The 22,257-nt window shown below is 39.2% G+C and overlaps 2 protein-coding genes across 2 annotated transcripts; one reads left to right on the plus strand and one right to left on the minus strand.

The window, feature by feature from the left end:
- Nucleotides 1–191: 191 nt before the first annotated feature.
- LOC131348446 (unconventional myosin-XIX) lies at nt 192–17,528 on the minus strand. The gene is made up of 23 exons (XM_058383402.1): nt 17,285–17,528; nt 14,365–14,512; nt 13,041–13,189; nt 11,548–11,661; nt 11,338–11,464; nt 10,835–10,904; nt 9,608–9,710; nt 8,985–9,081; nt 8,811–8,887; nt 8,201–8,288; nt 7,754–7,922; nt 7,166–7,239; nt 6,826–7,061; nt 6,551–6,727; nt 6,289–6,426; nt 4,313–4,420; nt 4,095–4,165; nt 3,530–3,594; nt 2,911–3,059; nt 2,050–2,179; nt 1,844–1,929; nt 1,397–1,714; nt 192–1,213 (listed from the first exon to the last, which is right to left on the minus strand). Exons 1-23 carry the CDS (start codon nt 17,396–17,398, stop codon nt 1,100–1,102), a joined length of 2,922 nt encoding a protein of 973 aa, XP_058239385.1. The 5' UTR covers nt 17,399–17,528; the 3' UTR covers nt 192–1,099.
- Nucleotides 17,529–18,812: 1,284 nt separating this feature from the next.
- On the plus strand, nt 18,813–21,469 carry pigw (phosphatidylinositol glycan anchor biosynthesis, class W). Its single transcript, XM_058382521.1, has 2 exons — nt 18,813–19,116; nt 19,875–21,469. The coding sequence occupies exon 2, from the start codon at nt 19,878–19,880 to the stop codon at nt 21,348–21,350; it is 1,473 nt and encodes a 490-aa protein (XP_058238504.1). The 5' UTR covers nt 18,813–19,116; nt 19,875–19,877; the 3' UTR covers nt 21,351–21,469.
- Nucleotides 21,470–22,257: the final 788 nt, after the last annotated feature.

Consider the following 22,257-nt stretch of genomic DNA (forward strand, 5'->3'; position numbering starts at 1 on the left):
GTCATGATAAACGGGACAAAACTACATTTAAGCCAAGTAATGTCCAAAGATTCTCCTGAACATGAGTAGTACAATGTCAAGTACTCAAAAATGTACCAGATTTCCAATACAGTACATGAACATTGAAATACATAGAAAATATAGTAAAAACACATAGAAATCCATTGCCGCACAAATCATAAATGCTACTGTTCTCTATATAAAAGTAGTGTTTTTATTGGTCTGTGCAATAAGCCTTGAATAAAGCAGAAATGTACATCAAGTACACAGTACTAAACCGTACAGAAACGTTCCAGTTAATATCATGTTTTTCCAAGATTTTAATCATTCCTGAAAAGACGTCTGGTTTGGTCATGTGTCGAATGAAATTAAATCAATTAAAGGAATACCTGATTAATCAAGATCATGTTTGATTCCTGATATGCTTTACATCTAATGTTGGACTCAGGTAGTGTTTTTCCCCCCGCAATTCTGAAATACACTTATATCTCCAGTGCAAACATGTCTTTAGTGTTTCCCTGTGCACTATTACCTTTCAGAATAATCTCTAATCAAATAAATATTACAGACTTTTGATTATAAAATCGGATTCCTCATGCCGGAAGCGTAATGTCAGAATAAATACGTATAAAATAGTCATTTACAAAAGGCACGTACATGATAACAGACAGAATATATACACAGCAAAACATAGACCTGAAGTAGATTCATTCCTTTTTGTGCATTAAGAAGGTGCATCGGTTCGGGTTTCGCTTACTTTGGTTGATGAGAGAAGAGACAGTCCCTCCAGGATTTCACGATTTGAGCGCAAAAATCAAGCAACATTCAGAGAAGCTTGCAATTTTTCCCAAATTACCCCAGATTTTCCGCAAATTTAGGCCAAGATGTACGTTCAGCCAAAGCTTTTCTATTTAAATACGTCAAAACGGCCATCAGAGAAAGCAGCTACTTATGTCTCTTTACTCGTAGGAGTTTAGAAGAATCACGTGCTTGCAATTTCTCTTAATTCGAGAAGTAGAAGTACAAAATTGCAAAACAAATTTCGGTAACAATCACAAAAAATCCTGGAGGGACTGTACAGAGTAGCAAATGCACACGTTCATGAATTTTCCAGCAGAATCTGATTAAACCCGGTCACTTGGTCAGTGTGGGATCCTGGGTACATGTCGGCGTAGCGGAGAGGAGATCTCTGCATGTGGAGCTTCACAGAGCCCTGTAGAGAGAAGCGTACTGTAAAACAACTGTGTGACGGATTAAAGAGGATGAATCCATGATCAGGCAGAAGGCGTGTCTGTGAAGCTAAAAACTGCTGTTACGCCTTGCAGCTAAAATCGTGTACTATATCAGATAACTTACTTAGACTAAACTTATTCAGCGCTCAGCTTGGAGGTCTCACCTGTGGCTGTGCCCGGATGGAGGCCACGCCGTGTTTGAACTGGTTGGTCTCCACTTTGTACTCTCCGTTCCTGAAAGGGATCTTTAGCGTGGCCATGATGGACATGATCTTGTGGAAACCTGTAGTGGTCAGAGTCACGGTGACACTGGGGGTGAAGGACATAGCCAGGCCCAGAGGCAAGCTGCTGACTGCTTGAGGATTGGGGAAACTGGAGAGCGGTACAGAACCTCTCTGAAACAGGAAGGAGCGTGCCTCTTCCTCCTCCTGCAGGTCTTCAGCGTTGTCCAACTCCGCCTCCGCCAGGGAGTCCATCAAAGCCTGGGAAAAAGAGGAAAGGGAAATAATGTTTAACTGAAATCTATTCTATTAGTCAACCTCTATCACAGCATTGATAATGGAGTCAGGTGTATAAAAATAATCAAGAGTTCAGTGGTCTTAAACACTCACCCTCCAAGATCTCCATTTATTCTGGATGACTGTAGCAGCTTTACGCCATCTCCTCACCTCTCTCCTAACCAGCCAGCCCCGCACCACTGAAATACACAGAAACACATGGATTATAGGGGCAGAGAGCTCATCCTGAAACAGCCAATGGCACCTCAACAGGTCACAATCAGGAATGTGGGGTGTCCTGCATGTTGTAGATGTTGTACCTGCTTGTATGAATGTGGCACACTTTGTCCTGATGGCTCGCTGGCGGCGCTGGTGTCTGCGCCAGCAACACTGGATGGAGAAGGCCTTCTGAGAGAGCACTCTGTACCTCTGCTCCTCCAATAGCTCCAACTAGAAAAACACATTTCACAGAAACACAAAAATTCTTCAGTGATGAAGGAATACTTTTCTCAAGTGGCTTTAACACTGGGTGCGTCTGCTGTGGTCCGAATCCAAGTGTGACTGCATTTATAGTTTTTTCTAAGATTGTATATTTTTCGGCTGCTATCACTTGGACCTCAGTACTTAGTTTCCATCCCTTTAATGTACCACGTGCTCTGAAATGACAATCAATCTTCCTTGATCCTTGATTCAGTCTCACTTGATTCTATCAAACTCCAGTGCATTTTACCATGTTTACCATATTTCATTCTTTTTCATTGTTTTGGAGCCATTATGCACAGTAAGGCGTCTAACCTCACCTCCTGTGATGTTGCCCTGCCACTCATGATACGTGTGTGCTGTGGAATTAAATAATGTCGTTTTTGGCTAAACATGTAAACATATACAGGTTCCTGAACAAGTGCAGACCTGAGTACGGGTTGCGTTCACATTCACGGCACAGTTCTGGTGCAACCCGAACTCACATCACCTCCTACAGGGAGTCTCGGGTTCGGGACCGTGGTGCATTTCCTGGTCCACCATACCGGTTTCACATTACTAATTTTTTAAAATGAACTCTGCTCTGTTTTGTGCTAAACTACCAGTGTGAATGTTTTCTCACTTTAGTAGTTTTTTTGTATCTTATTATTAAGTCTTGTATTCATCAAATTATAATGCTAAGAAGACTGATGTGGCGTTACCATGGCATGCGTCAGGAACACTTTGGTCTTCCCACAATGCACCATCACGTTGTTGTTGTTGTTGGGGGCAGAAGACTTGGTCCTCAGGACTGCATTCAGAATGTCCTGTACGGCGGGGCCTAGAGCGATCTGAGCCTCGTTTTCAGCTCCTAGAGCGGAACAAAGTCAGTGGCATTGTTGAGTATAGATCCTACATACATATACTAACTACACCATCTGATCTTTATTTAGAGAAAACAGAAACCCTTTTCACAGGTGACACAAAGGAAGAGTATGAAATGTAAAGAAGCTGAAAAAGCCAATCCATTTGCACTGATCAGCTGTAATTATAAAGATCACTAAGACAAAGTTAGAAAGCGCATGCCAAATGATGCTGTTGATCTGTTGATTCCTCCACAAAAGGCATGTGCACATTTACCTGAGATATCTAGCAACCTAGTTAACCTACGCCTCGTCTCGTTCTAAATGTAAACAACTGATTGTGCTTCCCGTTAGGATGGAAAGAAGGATAGGATGAGCAGAGAACTGCAAATACAGGAAAGGAAAGAAAAAGATTACATAAGGAGAGAGCAGATGGAAGAATTTCAAGAATAGAAATGAAATATCGTCTGTATCCCACCTTGAGCCAGGAGTCTGGTGTTGGAGATCAGCCTGTAACGCTGGATAAAGTTGTCATAGGGAACCCTGCGTAAATATTTGCATATAATTAAAAATAACAATCGCATATACTGTATAACTTTAACAACATATAACATTATGAGCACTGAGAGGTGAGGTGAATAACACTGATGATCTCCTCATCATGGCACCTGTTAGTGGGTGGGATATATTAGGCAGCAAGTGAACATTTTGTCCTCAAAGTTGATGTGTTAGAAGCAGGAAAAATGGACAAGCGTAAGGATTTGAGCGAGTTTGACGAAGGGCCAAATTGTGATGGTTAGATGACTGGATCAGAGCATCTCCAAATCTGCAGCTCTTGTGGGGTGTTCCCGGTCTGCAGTGAATTAATTCTGTCCACACAATTTGACCATTTTTGTCATTTCCACGGAGTACCACTATGAAACCTCACACTAAATGTCTTATCATTATACAATCATCTTCATTTTGTCATAAAGAAATGCAAACATTTGTACTAGACTGCATTTACCATTTGAGTGATCTAATAGGACAGACTGGTGTGTTACCTGATAGGGAAACCTGCAGCGCTGATGTGAATGGTCTCCACTATACCACATGCCTCCAGCTGGGTGATGACCTACAAACAAATCAAACACCATCACTCACTATTTAAAACATTTTTTTCCTGAATTTAATATATTTTAACACCGGACTATAATGATACTATAGAGCTAAAATATAGAGAATACATGCAATCAGAAGATGTGGAGATTGTTGCCCTCACCTCTTCCTTCTGGAAGGTAAGCGGCTTGCAGTCGGGATTGGGTTTAATGCAGCGTGTGTAATGAGGAGTGGTGCTGTGCAGAATCTTCATCAAATTCTCCAAGGAGTTCTACAAACCGATATTTTAATACAATTGTTATTTAGTAACCATTAGGACTCATGAACTGCTTTCTCCCTTCAGTAGAGCTCAGCTGTCGGCTTCCACTTAATAACTAAACATCAGCATTATGCACCATATTATACTGTATTGAACATTACTGCTATTATTTGTAAGTACTTGTACTCTACCATAACTCTATACACATTATAGATAGATAGATAGATAGATAGATAGATAGATAGATAGATAGATAGATAGATAGATAGATAGATAGATAGATAGATAGAGTGCAAAGAAAAATATAATTATATATTCGTGCAATATATGTGCATTATATACATTGTATGTACAACAGTAACAGAGAAAATATACAGTGTATATACAGATATACATACTGTGTGTGTGTGTGTGTATATACACAGTATATACAGAATGTGGCAGAATGTACAGGGTGGAGCAGAACTGCCAGGTGGTTACAGGTAGTGAAGTGTTATTGTTATTTGCACATCTGCTATTTGCACTAATCGCTTTACGCATCTACTGCATCATACTGCATGCATCATGCTGTTTACCATTATCTGTATACTGTTCATTTAACCTATTGCACCATAACTCTTATTTATTTCAATTAAGTTAAAGGAGAAGTTTCAGGATTTTTCTCCATATAGTGGACTTCAATGGTACCCGCAGGTTTGACCGTCCAAAATGCAGTTTAAATGCAGCTTCATAGAGCTATAAACGATCCCAGCCCAGGAAGAAGGGTCTTATCTTGCAAAACGATCGGTCACTTGCTTAGAATAATAAAAGGCAACGTACTACATAATCACATCGAAAGGTCACGCGTGACATAGGCGGAACTATAAAGCTACAAAGCAAACGTGCAAAGACCGAGGAAGTCAAATGCTCTTTATTAACAAAACGGTACATATAACTTTGTTTCATTCCACATGCAACAACTTCGGAGCGGTCCTCCTTCTCCACACTAGTAAACACTAGGTCTGTAGTTATGCCTATTTCACATGTGACCTTTCGATGTGATTACGTAGTACGTAGCGTCGCGGACGCGCATCGCGGAGCTAGTGCTAGACGAGCTTTTGTGGTTAAAAAGTATAGAATTTTTTTATTTTAATAAGAAAATGACTGATCGTTTTGCAAGATAAGACCCTTCTTCCTGGGCTGGGATCGTTCAGAGCTCTATGAAGCTGCATTTAAACTGCATTTTGGAAGTCCAAACTCGTCGGCACCACTGAAGTCCACTATATGGGGAAAAATCCTGAAATGTTTTCCTCAAAAAACATCATTTCTTTACGACTGAGGAAAGAAAGACATGGATATCTTGGATGGAAATTATTTGTAGATTTTTGTTCCGAAAGTGAACTTCTCCTTTAATTTTCAAAAGATAGTGGTATTGATGGTTTTTCCATTTCCAAAATGTGCTCCAAAATCTCCAACAGTTCTTCAGTTAGGTCTCTGTTAAGACCGTGGATGGGGGCGGGGTCAGCCTGGAAGAGACCACTCCCATCAGAATGGAAACGTTTCATTATAGGCTAAAGGTGACCAGTCCGAAGCCTTTTGTTTCAATTTACATGCAATTTTATTTCAGTCAATTTTCACATTTAAAATGTGATCACATCTCATTCAGGGCAATTTATAAAAAGTGTATAAAGAAAACTGGATGAGCGCTGCTCTGAGTTTGGTTTCGTTAAACCACATTAAACCTGTAATTAGAGGCTTTAAGAATAGTTCAGGCTGAAACATACACGGTTTAGTCGCTTGTATGACTGCATTCCAGGACGTTTCTCTAAAAGTGCAAAAGACTCGTACAGCCCTTGCTATATTTTTGTCCACTACCGTCATTTTGTAAATATGTAATTTACCTTGAATTTAGAGACGACAGTGACGACTTTGCTGTGGCCGTGAGGCTTTCCTTCGGTTTCTGTGTCTGCAAAGAGACTCTGCAGCAGAGGATCCTCTGACTTTTGCAGCAAGCTGAGGAGTTCAGGGGGAACTGGATCCTACACATAGGAAAAAAAAAAACAGTTTCAGGGTGTATGTTTCATGTTCTAACACGACAACTATGCTGTCTACATGACCACTTTCATCTCTTAGAATCATACACATACAGTATATTCGCTGTACCTTATTCTTCTCCATCATGCCCTCGATCTGGTAGCTAACTTTGCCTGCGTAGTGAGCCACAATGAAATGTGGTTGCTTGCTAAACTTGTCCCAGCTCATACTGCCGTTGTCAGAGAGCTCCTTCTGTAGACGCTCCCGGAACTGCTTTGCGTCGGAGGCCCTGTTCAGACGGCACTCCTGGATGACATGTAACACCATATTGTGTTATAATGCATTAACATAGGACTGAACACAAAAAAGTAGAGTACGTTCTCATATTCTGGTCTGTACTAAACCTCATTAAGAAGGGAGAAGATGCTGGTGGGATTTCCCTCGATCAGATCCAGGCATCTCTGGTTGTCTTGGTAGCGGACGAAAGACCACTGCAGACCCTCGGACACGTATTCCTCCTGCTGGGCCTTTAGATAGTGAGCTACAAAGTGCTGCTGCAGCTTCTCATTGGCATAGTTAATACATAGCTGCTCCAGGTTGTTTAGCAGGAAACACTCAAAGCCGTACACATCCAAAAGGCCTACGAAGAAAATTAGGGTTGAAAAACAAATGCAGAAAATGGTCCTGTGTCACATAAAAGCGGGAAAGCAGATGGTGGACGGACAGGAAGAGAAAGTTGTATACCAATGAAGTTGCACCACTTGGAGTCGTCCGCACACATGCTGCTGTTGATGAAGCCGACCAGCCAGTCAAACAGTCTGTCAGGCAAAAGTACATATACGTAATAAATAATTATATAAACATATAAATAATAAATCATTTAAACTAATTTGGCCTAGCTCCAATAATAAACAAATATGTATGTTTAATGATTGACAACACTGTGGACATTTTAATTAAATGCAAATTAAAGCATTTAAATACATTAGTGAAAAGAATCAGAAGAAAAAACAACAGAAAAATAAAGCAAAAAAAACATAAGTAAAAAAAAAAAAAAGTAAAGAATAAGGTAAAATAGAAGAAAAAAACAAAAACAAAATCAAACTTAAAATAATAGATATAAAATAAAAACAATTTTTTTAAAAAAGGAGAAAAGAAACAATTACAAGAAATTATAATAAAATTAAATATAAAGAATTCAACAAGTGCAACAAATAAATATGACATGACACTGCATTAAATAATCCATAACTTCACACACAAATCTGGCCTTAAGCTTTTAACTAACATGCAGATGTGTGCTAATGTGCTGTGGTGGTGTATGAGGCTCACCGTGCGTAGATGACTTTAGCAAGACAGTCCCTGCGAACAACACACTCGCTCTGTGAACAGGGCTTGAGCAGAGCGCTCTGTTTTCCCGCACGCAGCGTCCGGATGCTCACACACTCCCGCAGCTCATCTGCCGGCACACGCAACAGAGCCGCCGTCTTCCCTAGGAAACCTGAACGCATAATAAAAAGCAGAAACACACTCGAAGTCAGACACACAAAATAATAGCTGTTTAACTCAGCTAAATTTCAAGAGAAATTTAAAGAGAAAGTTATTCATTTAAACAATAAAAATGCAACTTAAACCCTGATCTCTTTTGGATTTAACATTTAGACTTAGTCTCTAACACAGAACCCTAAAGCAAACAAATTCATCAGGAGAACATGGAGAACGTTATTGTGATATTTTTCTACAGGCAGCAAGAGAACAGTCTTCGTCATTCTTATTTACCTTTGGACTGTTGATCGAGGCCACAGGGCTCAGACTCAGGAGCTGGACTGAAGTTCACATTCCCCAGCTGCAGAAGACCTGCCAGGATCTATACGATTATATTAAAATCAATATTATATATATATATATATATATATATATATATATATATATATATATATATATATATATATATATATATATATATATACACATAAATACATATATACACACACACATACATATATATATACACATACACATTCATCTTCAGAATTACAGGCAGCATTAAATGCCAAAGGCATAAAAATGCATAAAAATAATAATAAATAATAAATTGTATAAAATAATCTTACACTCAATTATTTATATCTTCCATATTCCTACAAAATGTTTCTTATAAGCACTCTTTTTTCACAAAACTATATCCGTCACATGGGAGGTTTTGTCAAAATATTAATTTCAGGGGTGCCAATAATTTTGAAGTAAAAATATAGCACTACAAAAACCCTCCTCATATGCTGAAACGTTTAATATAACTCACTGCATTCCTTATTTACACACTCACGGCTATGCAGGGCGCCAATACTTTTGTTGCTGAGTCTAATAAGGGCCTTGGGGAAGATCTTACCCTGAAAATCTGTGCACGCTTGTGGGCATCAATACCAAGGTTGACCATGGCTTCAACTGTTTCCTGGAAGCAATCCTCTGTAGTGATATTCAAGTAAGAAAAAGAAAGAGAGAGAATGAATGACTGTAAAAAAAACTAAAGAAACGTAACAGAAAAGATAGAATGAAGGAGAACCTTCTAAGGATTTCTCTGCATTTGGCAACCAGGTGAACTTCTGGTCACATGGCATCTCCCATTCCTGCCTCTGTTCTTCTGTGGCCCCCTTCATCATCTAAACGACAAATAAAATCACAATTCTCCACAAGGTTACATAATCAGATGTGGCTTTCATAATGCAGCGTGTAAAAGTAATGGCACCCCTTACTTTTACTTTTAACCAATTTCTTCAAGCTCTGAAAACATTCTACTATTGCACGTCAAATCCTTTAGTGAATTTATACACAGCAGACAGACATTGCTAATCTGTCAAGATAATAATATGTCCCTAGAGCAGTGATGAATTCTCAATTCAGAGTAGTCAGAAGGTGTTGATTATTTTTCTATAACAGTAGCTCAGGCTTTATACTAATGCACTGGGACTAACCATTGACATAGTTCATTTTTCTCTGATGAAATGTTTAGTTAAGTCATTTTCGCCAGGAGTCTCCAGTGTAGGCTCTTTGTAACGGTCAGTAGTAAAGCAGTAATTTTTTGTATTGTACATTTTCCACTCATTCCAGTACATCTTTAGCATTTCCAGATCTCAGTTACAGCTTTGAGCAGCACTGAATTTGGTCCAATAAAGAACGTGTATTCACCTGGTAAAATATGTGGAAATTTCTCTCGTTCGGGGCTTGAAATGCCACCCTGGTCTTCTCTAGGAGATAAGTTTGCACCGAGGCTCCTACCAGCAACTGAGAACTGCATGACAAATGAGAAAAATCTCTCATTAGCTTTCAGCCTGCATTTTTACAAGTACACAAGTCACTCTAGGTGTATCTCTTGTAAATGTGTAACGTCTAACTTCTGATACAAGATGCACTTGCTGCCAAAATCTTAACTGTTATTTATACACTGACCATGCAACTATTATAGTATAGTGAATAAAAACTGGCATTACACAATGTTGATTGTATTGAGAAATGTTACTAACAAAAGTTTTATTATAAAGCGTCGCAGTGGGAGTACAAGAACAAGAACAGTCAGAGTTCAGTGTAAATCTAAGTGATAAAGGATAAAGTACAGTGCAGGGACGCTTGTGGAAGATAGTGGTGGTGTGTTTGGGCTGTAATAAAAATCTAAGAAACACCAGGCACTATACAACGATCAGGCATAACATTATGACCACTGCCAGGTGAAGTGAATAACACTGATGATCTCCTCATCATGGCACCTGTTAGTGGGTGGGATATATTAAACAGCAAGTGAACATTTTGTCCTCAAAGTTGATGTGTTAGAAGCAGGAAAAATGGACAAGCGTAAGGATTTGAGCGAGTTTGATGAAGGGCCAAATTGTGATGGCTAGACCACTGGATCATCTCCAAAATTACAGCTCTTGTGGGGTGTTCCTGGTCTGCAGTGGTCAGTATCTATCAAAAGTGGTCCAAGGAAGGAACAGTGGTGAACCGGCGACAGGGTCATGGGCGGTCAAGGCTTATTGATGCACGTGGGGAGTGAAGGCTGGCCCGTGTGATCCGATCCAACAGACGAGCTACTGTTGCTCAAATTACTGAAGAAGTTAATGCTGGTTCTGATAGAAAGGTGTCAGAATACACAGTGCATGACGCATATTACGCGGCAAAATTATTCACGTAATTATTATTCATTATTTACAAACTAAATTCAGGATTGGGCCCCAAAAAAATGAGACCTAATCTTTTTAATGCGTGTTTGTTGCAGTAATGTTTACATTAAACTGAGACAAATGAAGCAGACTTTCATAGTGTGTGGAATTGAATAGCGGCCTGTCGCTTCGTTGTTTATTCGCGTGAGTGTTGGATACGTGTGAACAATACATGACAAAAACAGTGGAAATACTGACTGACCTGTTCAGCTGGAGCTGGATGTACTTTCCGAAGCGGCTGCTGTTGTTGTTGCGTAAAGTGCAAGCATTGCCTGTATGGGACAGAGTAGGGGAAATAAAAAAAGATTCCTTACAGCCTGGAATGTATAGCAGAATCTCACAAACAAGACACAAGAGCATAAAGATGAGAAGAGGAATATGTTCCGAATCCATCCAAATGTTTTCCATCCACAAAGCATCTAGCTACAGCATATGAAAATGACAATTACAGCATCCAAGATTGCATTAATGATAGACTAACTTGATACAAAATGCTGGTATGGATTTTTTGGTATTGTATTTGATTGGTTCAGGTTCAGATGGAAAGATGTACAGTGTGCCGCTTTCTCTCACTCAGCAAGTATCTTGAGCTAACCTTGCTTATTATTTCTTTCTTTTCTTTCCCTATAAACTCCAGTTTGACTCATTAATTCATGACTCATTTTTTCTTTCCTTTCAGTCATGTCATCTCTCTCTCTCTCTCACCAAAGGCTTCCATGATGGGGTTCGAGTCCAGCACTCGTCTCTCTATCCTCTCCACCGTGTGCTGGCACTTCTGAGACGAGGCAGCCACTGTGGCGTAATACTTCATGAGGCAGCGTGAAGTCCATGTCTAAAGAGAGAAACACAGTGACGCTAATTCAACATAACAAGTCAAGCAAAATAAGAAAAAAAACACATTTTGACTCTACCCACCTTCCCGGCTCCGCTCTCCCCTGAGACCACTAGTGATTGGTTGACGGGTTCAACTTGGCCCTGAACGTTCCTGTAAGCTTCTTCGGCAACAATGAAGATGTGAGGCTTAAAGTCCTGCACAAAACACAAAAATCTGTCTGTATGAAGGCTTTCAGACACCCTGGTCATTAATGTCAAGATAATACACTATACTATCTACACTATATTGCCAAAAGTTTTGGGACACCCCTCCAAATCATTGAATTCAGGTGTTGTTTTTCAGGGGCTTGAGCATTAAGCATCTCTTAATGCTTCAGCTTCAAACCAAGACATTTTGGACAATTTCATGCTCCCAACTTTGTGGGAACAGTTTGGGGATGATCCCTTCCTGTTCCAACATGATGCACACCAGTGCACAAAGCAAGGTCCATAAAGACATGGATGAGCGAGTTTGGTGTGGAGGAACTTCACAGAGTCCTGACCTCAACCTGATAGAACACCTTTGGGATGAATTATAGGGGAGACTTCGAGCCAGACCTTCTTATCCAACATCAGTGCCTGACCTCACAAATGCGCTTCTAGAGGAATGGTCAAAAACTCCCATAAACACACTCCTAAACCTTGTGGAAAGCCTTCCCAGTAGAGATGAAGCTGTTACAGCTGCAAAGGGCGGGCCAACTCCATATTAAATTCATGTGCATGTAAAGGCAGACATCCCAGAGTCTCTGCTTGAATTCATCACAAAGGTATTCTATCGGGTTGAGGTCAGTCAAGTTCGAGTCAAGTTCCTCCACACCAAACTCGCTCATCCATGTCTTTATGGACCTTGCTTTGTGCCCAAGCCCTAAAAAAAACACCACCACCTGAATTCAATGATTTGGAGGGGTGTCCCAAAACGTTTGTCAATAAAGTGCATAATAAGGCACTAACCTGGCCTGCTCACTGCCATATAAAGTGATGTAAATAAAGCCGGAAAACACTTTGTAAAGCAAGCCTTTGTGTGTCAGGTTTGTACCTCTGATTTATTTTACACTTCCTGAAGTTCACTGTACCATAAAATGCACTCAAATGGCAAAACAAACACTAGAACAAGGTTTTTCAAGGTTACCATGCAGTAATAAAACACCAGTATATAATCAGCGCACTGGATTCATTTACTGTGCACACAATTTCAAATCATTTTCACGTCCGTCACTAATGTCTGACTGACAATATTATAGTAGAACATAAACAAAAATACATGGTGCAAGACCACTCATTCTGCTTTTGTGTTCATCCTACCTGCCCTCCAACCACGCAAATATTTACTCAGTGCTACTAGTGCTAATGGATGCTGAGTATTTTGCAGCAGATATTTTGCAGAAAAGACACGTGATAAAAATCTTTTAACTCATATGTTTAAGCTCAGTTCACTTACGCATGCCAAACACTGGATTTTTCCTGCAAGATATCAATATATAAACATCAGTTAATGCAGTGTACATCCTGTATATATGAAGAGACTGGAGGTGTACCTGCGGTTGGGAAGCTGTGTGATACTCGCGCATCACGTCCAGAGAGTAAAGGTGAGGAATGGGCTGGAAGGGGTTCATTGCCACCAGCGTGCAGCCGGCGTGGGTATAAAACACTCGCGCACTGTAACGTGCCTGCAGGCATTTTAGCACTGTTTTACACACACACACACACACACACACACACACACACACACACACACACACACACACAATAATTTATAAATGTTATTGGGTTAATGTGAAAAGAAGGAAAGAAAGAAAAGCAAGAATGAGAGAGAAAGAGAGAAAGAGAGAAAGAAAGAAAGAGAGAAAGAAAGAGAGAAAGAAAGAGAGAAAGAAAGAGAGAAAGAAAGAGAGAAAGAAAGAGAGAAAGAAAGAGAGAAAGAAAGAGAGAAAGAAAGAAAGAAAGAAAGAAAGAAAGAAAGAAAGAAAGAAAGAAAGAAGACAGACTTAACAGAGACTACAAAGAGACAGGCTGAAAGAAAGGGGAAAAAAGAAAGAAAGAAACAGTAGAGGGAAGGAAGGAAGGAAGGAAGGAAAGGAGAGAGAGAGAGAGACAGAGAGAGAGAGAGAGAGAGAGAGAGAGAGAGAGAGAGAGAGAGAGAGAGAGAAAAAGACTTAACAGAGATGATAAAGAGACAGGCTGAAAGAAAGGGGAAAAAAGAAAGAAAGAATCAGTAGAGGCAAAGAAGGAAGGAAGGAAGGAAGGAAGGAAGGAAAAGAGCGAGAGAGAGAGAGAGAGAGAGAGAGAGAGAGAGAGAGAGAAAAAGACTTCACAAAGACTTCAAAGAGAAAGGCTAAAAGAAAGGGAAAGAAGAAAGTAAACAAGAAAGAAAGAAAGAAAGAAAGAAAGAAAGAAAGAAAGAAAGAAAGAAAGAAAGAAAGAAAGAAAGAAAGAAAGAAAGAAAGAAAGAAAGAAAGAAAGAAAGAAAGAAAGAAAGAAATATGAGGGGAGAAGAGATATGAGGGAGAATGAAGGAAAACTGATTATAATTATAAACAAAAGACATTAATTAAATAAAAATGAATTAAAATATAACTAGATAAACTACTACTAAAGTATTTCTGTCTAGCTCCCCTGTAGGAGACTGAAGAAGGTAAGAAGAAGAGTATAATATTAATACTGGATGATATTTGTTAATGTATGCTCAGGCAGGAGATTACATGTTACTGTAGGTTACTGCAGGTTACTGTCGCTATATTGTTATATGTTTTATGAATAATTAACAAAAGCTTTAAAATCTTAACTCCTCAAACAATATAGACTTGGACCAATTATGCAACGGTGTAAACAGAGTAGTCATGTCGCTGTGTGTGTGTGTACCTGTGGTTGGGGTTACAGGATTGACTTTGGTCAGGTCATCGTAGGTGTGGAGCTCAGCCTCGTTTACTAAAAAAGCTCTGACGTCTCCTTCTAATGAGTCATTGAGAGACTTCCTGCGGGCCTGGAGCCGCTCTGTCACTCTGTTTACCTGCAGAAAACACACACACACACACACACACACACACGCACACGCACAGAGACACCAGTTAATCAAAGCATGATATCTAACTACAGAATCTATATATATCAAATTGTCAGTGTTTTATAACAAACAATAAAAACAGAATTATTTGTCAGTTCATCGTATTATCTCTCCATCGATCTGTCTATCAACAGGCTGCAGATGAGGAATCAGAGACCTCAGTGATCTCACACTGCAGACATCAAGAGCAAGAGCATGACGGGCCATGCAATGCAGAGACGAAGCTAATTATACACCAGCATTGACGAAGGAATGCAAGCTTGTCTAATCCGTCATGACAACACATGTGCCCACGCAAACACACACACACACACACAGAGCATGTGGTACAACAAAACAGTCAGACCCAGTGTCTCAGAGTTCCCTTTTCCCAGTTATATTTGAAGATCGGATTCTGTAACCCACACAGGGTCCACTGTAGCCTCAGGTTTCTGTTCTTAGCACACCGGTCTGGAATCTAGCTTTTGGACTGAGATGCTTTTCTGCTCACCACGGCTGTAAAGAGTGATTACTAGCTTTCCTGTTGTCTTAAACTTCTCTTATCTCTTATCAACAGGGTGTTTCTGCCTACAAAACTGTAACTCACTGGATTTTTTTGTTTGTTGATCTGTACCTGCATGACGTTATGCTTTGTGCTGCTGTCACCTGATTGGCTGATTACATTACTGCATGATGGACCCAATATCACAAAACTCAGATATCGAGCATCCCTAAGAAAACAGTGAGGCATAAGACCAGTGTGATCACTACTGAATATTATGAAACTATAACAAAGCCCAAATTAAGTTTGGTCTGATAGCTGCTTTAGATGAAAAGGCTTCAGATTTCTGCCCTAGCATAAAAATCATAAATGCTATGGCTAAAATTTTGGCACCTGAGAATTTGCCCATGGTACAAGCAGTCTAAATCCCAAAAGGTCCAAATATGCACTTTAAATGATATTCAAGGGTAGAATACACTTTATATATCCCCCAGATGAAAGATCCACTATATGACCAATAGTTTGTGAACCCTTGACCACGTGATCCGTTCCAGATTTAGTTCCGCTTTGCTGTTATAATAAGCTCCACTCTTCTAGGAAGGATTTTCAGTCGATTTTAGAGTGTGGATGTGGAGATTTGTCTTCATTCAGCCACAAGAGCATTAGTGAAGACAGGCGATGAGTTCTGGGGTGCAGTCAGCATTCCAATTCATCCCAAAGGTGTTCAGTGCAGTGGGGTTGAGGTCAGGGCTTTTATTTAAGAGGGAAACTTGTGTTCTTCCTTTCCAAACTTGGCAAACCATGTCTTCATAGAGCTCACTTTGTTTACAGGGACAGTGCAGGAAGATTGTATTACAAATGTGCGCTTCCACCTCTGTGGTAACAGTTTGGGGAAGAACCACATACGGGTGTGACGATCAGGTGTCCAAAAAAAACTTTATCCCCCAGTTTTGACTGTGTGCAGACACTGGCGAGACAAACAGTATCTCAATTTAACAAACATACTGCGGCCAGAGACTTGAGTCGTAGGTTAATACAATTATCTCCTCTTAATAACTAGTCTCTGGTTCAGGTGCTCCAGAACGTTTTATTGGATTTGAGGATTAAAAAAAAGGGCGGCAGCAGGTAGACGCATCACCTCACAACAATCCTGAGCTTGGGTTGCCAGGTGTTGGGAGATTCGCATGTTCTCCCAGGTTCTTCTATTTCCTCCCACATGCTGGTTGGTGGATTGGCTAAGCTAAATTGGGTAAAGGCGTGAATGTGAGTGCCAGGTGTCCGGTGATGGGCTGGTGTCCCGTTCCAGGATGTAGTCCTGTGTGCTCGAGACAGGCTTTGGAACAACTATTGTTATTGTTATTCTGACGAAAACCAGATAGATAGATAGACAGACAGACAGATAAATAGACAGACAGACAGACAGACAGACAGACAGATAGATAGATAGATAGATAGATAGATAAACAGACAGACAGACAGACAGACAGACAGACAGACAGACAGACAGACAGACAGACAGACAGATAGATAGATAGATAGATAGATAGATAGATAGATAGATAGATAGATAGATAGATAGACAGACAGACAGACAGACATGTAGATAAACAGACAGACAGATAGATAGATAGATAGATAGATAGATAGATAGATAGATAGATAGATAGATAGATAGATAGATAGATAGATAGATAGATAAACAGACAGACAGACAGACAGACAGATAGATATGTAGATAGACAGACAGACAGACAGACATGTAGATAAACAGATAGATAGATAGATAGATAGATAGATAGATAGATAGATAGATAGATAGACATGTAGATAAACAGACAGACAGACAGACAGACAGACAGATAGATATGTAGATAGACAGACAGACAGACAGACATGTAGATAAACAGATAGATAGATAGATAGATAGATAGATAGATAGATAGATAGATAGATAGATAGATAGATAGATAGAGATTTGTTAGTTCTGTAAGTTGGACAAAAGAATAAATAAATCTGGTGATATATTGTCTTAAACTATTAAACTTATTTATTCATAATAAAAGAACAATAAAAGAACATGATCTAAACTAACATTTTAAGGCAGAGTTGTTTCACCTGCACTATTTTAAATTTAATGATCGAATACTAAAGGGATATCTAATAACAAAGCACTGCCTTTTTTATTATAATTTCAGTAAAGTTCCGGATGTCCATAAGGACAGTAAAGTGTACATTACCTTCCCAGGACGTTTTGCACTTCCACCTTGTTCAAAACTCCCAGATTCGCCCTCTGTTCTGCCTCCAGACACGTTTTCTGTCCTGAATAAAAGTTTCTGCTTGACCTTTGCCATATTACCAAGTACCAGGACTGTCCAGAAAGCCCGTTTTCAGCTCTTCCTTTAATCTCACAGCCCCGCCATTAACACACCGCCTTTTCTCTAACTTTCCTACTTCTGACTCAGAAAATTCCTCACTGAAGGACAAAATCTTTTTCCCCGCCTTTTTCCTACACACAATCCTGACAAACCCCGCCTCCAGCTCTACCACGGATCTGATTGGTTATACGTCATCAAGACCACGCCCGCCGTTGGGTTTAAATGAAGGTGATCAGGTACGTTCATTTTACACGAGGTGGGAAAATTCATCAATAATTAATCACGCGCATATGACTTTATTTAATCCGTTAAATTATTCATGATTGTGTGTCCCAGTAAAGTACATATAAAATATTTATTCATTAAACTATATATTAAAAATATATATAATATTTTATTTATTTATTTTTAATATATCAATTATTATACTCTAGTAGGGTTTTTTTTCCAGCTGTTACTGACTTTTATCTTTTACAGAAAAATATCTTCCTATTTAAATTTCCATAAAGGTCCATAAAGGTGTCTGGTAAGCCTAGTACAGGAGAGTACTTTATTGCAAATTGATTGCAAACGGATGTATTTTATTGTATTTTATAAATTTAATATTTAATTTACCTTATACAGAAATCACAAAAATTCTGTAACATTTTAATTTAATTTATTTAATTTATTTAATTTATTTAATTTATTTTTTTTATTTTTTTATTTATTTATTTATGCCAAAATGTATGTCCTAATAATTTATGCATATGTGTACATGACATTTTTATATCTGAATTTCTGGGGGAAAAAATATTTCATTTTAATCTCTGGTGAGACATTCAGAATAAATAATATAATAATATAATATAATATAATGTTCATTCAGAACAAATAAAATAATCAAGAATAAGCATAAGTAATTTTAAAGTACATTAGTATGTTAATATTTAATAAATATCATCATTAATAAAGGAACAGACAATTAACATAGATAACTCAATAGATTTATTAAAATCACAAACAGTATATTTTATAAAAAGAATGAAAATATGGACACATATTACAAATAAATCTAGTATACTTATATCCATACTGTAAACATTCATTACAATAGTACTGTAGTAATAGTGTAAAAGTAATGGCAGAAGTAATTACTGAATATTTAAAAAAATCTGCAAACTGCAAATATAATTATATTATAATATTATAATTATAATATAATACAGTAATATACATATTTTTTAATACTAAATTGCTAATAATAGCTAATAGCTTCTAATCCAAACTTCATTAAGTCCATGAAAGTCTTAATAATTACCTGGTGTATGTAATCAGGTTGGAAGTGGGGCGAGTACAAACGTCATATCAAGCCCCGCCTGTTGTATGACGTAGTACTCAGGAACGCCCCAATAGACACAGACAGGAAACATGCGGAAATGCCGAAACGAGTCGAATTTAATGAACTGATTCAAATAGACGGAAATATTTAGTTAATGACCTCCTGGTTTGTTTGTTTGTTTGTTCCAGGAACGCGCGTAATTAAAAAAAGCAATAATCATGATGCATTTTAGTACGATATGCAGGTTATTTATCTTGGACCTGACCCGACAGACCAGTTCATCATGATTGGATGAAATGCATGCAGCTTAGTGAAGGAGGAAAATAGTCAAAAACAGAAGACCAGTCCTTTTGTATTCATAGAAATCTCAAAGGTAGGTCTGCATCTTCATCCATTTTGCTAAATAAGTATTTTTAATGGATGAATTACGAACCCCTTGGGAAAGGCTTCAGGTTCCAGGTTAAAAAGCTGGAAAATGGCTAGATGGATGTCAACCATAATTTACAAAGGGTTACAGCTCACCTTTTAACAATTACCAACATTATAAGAAATGTACACCAATCAGGCATAACATTATGACCACCTAATATTGTATTGGTCCCCCTTTTGCTGCCAAAAACATCCCTGACCCGTCATGCACTGTGTGTTCTGACACCTTTCTATCAGAACCAGCATTAACTTCTTCAGCAATTTGAGCAACAGTAGCTCATCTGTTGGATCAGATCACATGGGCCAGCCTTCACTCCCCACGTGCATCAATGAGCCTTGACCGCCCATGACCGTCTCTGGTTCACCACTGTTCCTTCTTTGGACCACTTTTGATAGATACTTATCCCTGCAGACCGAGAACACCCCACAAGAGCTGCAGTTTTGGAGATGCTCTGATCCAGTCGTCTAGCCAATACAATTTGGCCCTTGTCAAACTCGCTCAAATCCTTACTCTTCCCCATTTTTCCTGCTTTGAGAATATACCCCACCCACTAACAAGTGCTGTGAGGATGAGCTAATCAGTGTTATTCACTTTGCTTCTCAGTGCTCATAATGTTATGCCTGATCCAGTTTAATTTGGTTACATTTTTTTTCTGCATTATGCAAAGAAGTATGTCATATAATGGCTTCTTTTTTTTCTAGGCAATGGCTGAAATGGAAAAAGTTGCCTTTGTGAGCAACCTCAATGGCACAACACTGACAGAAGTGTCTCTCGGATCCTTCCTCGCACCTCTCTGTCTTCTCAGCCGAGGCTTAGTCTTGCTTGTGTTGCACCTAAATAAAGTCGTTCTTCCACTAAGCAGCAGTGCTCACCTGCTTTTAGATTTCACTCTGCTCATAGCACCGCTGGTACTCTCATGCACTGTCCTTAGCGACATCCTTCATTGGGTTATAATAGCCATAGCTGTCACTGATGTTTGTGCAGTGTCGATTTTGTACTCAAAAAAGAGTAAAAAACATACTGGTAATCGAAGTATGATTGATAGTTTTGAACACAGCCATGTCGAATCCAAAGTGGTACCTTTTTTGACCGCATTCAGGGTGCTGGTCAATGTCAAGACAGCTATCAGCATCCTTGCTGTGGATTTTAGTGTTTTTCCAAGGAGATATGCCAAAACTGAGACATATGGGACAGGTGTTATGGACTTCGGCGTGGGAGCTTATGTTATGGCGAATGCAATGGTGTGTCCTGAGGCTAGAGGGAAGAAAGTACAGGGTTCAAAACTGAGCTATTTGGCGAAGCAGCTTTTCTCCGTCTGGCCCCTGGTCGTGCTCGGGTTTGCGAGGCTGGCGAGTGTGAAATCCACAGGCTATCACGAACACGTCACTGAATACGGCCTGCACTGGAACTTCTTTTTCACTTTAGCCATCGTGAGAGTGGTGGCTTCGGCTATCCTCGCCATATTTCCCGTCAGTGCCTCCTGGCTCTTGTCATTGCTGATCAGTGGAGCTTACCAAGCCGTCTTAGAGACAACTGATCTGAAATCATTTCTCACTCAGAACTCTGAGCGCAGAAGCTTTGTAGAAGCCAATAAGGAAGGAATATTCTCTGTAGTGGGTTACATCGCTGTCTACATGGCTGGAGTTCAGGTCGGTGTCTATCTAATGAAGACTAGAACTCAGGTCAAGGACTGGATACGAGTTATCCGGAATCTCCTCCTGGGAAGCTTTGGACTCTGGGTTGCTTTACATGCCTGTCAAATGCACATAGAGCCAGTTTCACGTCGCATGGCCAACCTGCCATTCTGTTTATGGACCATAGCACAGTCCCTGTTTTTTCTTTCCTGTTTGGGGATAGCAGATATCGCATTGCTTTTTGCCAAAATGGTGTCCAATTTCTCAGCTGTGTCAACCTCCTGGAATCCCAGTCGACGTTCGGATACGGAACGGAAAATAAGGAACAAACTGGACGCTTTGTGTTTGATCCAGTCTGTGAACAGGAATCAGTTGTTGTTCTTCCTGCTGGCGAATGTAATGACTGGATTAACCAACGTACTCGTAGACACTCTGAAAAGCAACGACTTCTTTGCTGTTTGTGTTTTGCTCTCTTACATGTTCATGAACAGTTTAATTATATTCATTTTACATGTAAATGATTTTACAATTAAATTTTGGTAATTTTCCCCTTGCTTGAATCAGTTTTGAATAATCACTGCTGTGAAGATGATATTTGAACAATATTGTAAGTTGTAATCATGACCAAGCTGATATGTGATAAATAAAACACTGAAAATGAACTCATACAATGCAGACATGTAAACATTGCTATTATTACTCTGGTTAGGGTTATTGCTACTTTGGTAGCTCCTCCATTTTTGTACTGACCACAGCTCTGCCCACTTGGTTTCTGTTGCTGTGTGAATTCACACATCAGACTTCCCTAAGATACAACATGTTAGATAACACACAATAAAGATATGACATAAGGTTGCCAAGAACATGTAAAGTTTTACACATGTAACTGAGGATCAAATAGTTGGTGTTCCCACCATTACCACTTACCACAAGATGGGGGACACCATGGATGGGGTGCCAAAATATCAGCAGCATGGGGCAATCGTGCTAACAACCAAACACCCCCCATCGAAATATTACAATTTGTAGCTTAAATTAAACATGCATTCAGTAAATAACTAACTAACTAATGAGTAAGGACCATCACACCCCAAAAAAAGGTGGCTAAATGGATAAACATAAGAGCATCGATCAATCAAACCATCCATTCACCTACAAACATCCAAATTTGTTACATGATCTTAAAGAAAATTAATAGAAGGATGGATAGTTTGAATAAACATAAGAGCCTCGAATATCAAACCATCCATCCATCTATTAATTCTATTTAAGATCATGTAAAGGTTTTGGATGTTTTTTAAATAGAATTAATCTCTTACAATATGTGCAAACATTTGTGTGTGGGAGTGAGTTGCATGCCTTCTGTATTCATCCTCTTACTAGTCCCTAATTGTATAAATTTGAAAAATAAAAACAATGTGCCCAGGACACTGTGTAAATTTAATCCAGT

The sequence above is a fragment of the Hemibagrus wyckioides genome, linkage group LG28 (genome assembly GCF_019097595.1).
Source record: "Hemibagrus wyckioides isolate EC202008001 linkage group LG28, SWU_Hwy_1.0, whole genome shotgun sequence".
NCBI classification, from domain to species: domain Eukaryota; kingdom Metazoa; phylum Chordata; class Actinopteri; order Siluriformes; family Bagridae; genus Hemibagrus; species Hemibagrus wyckioides.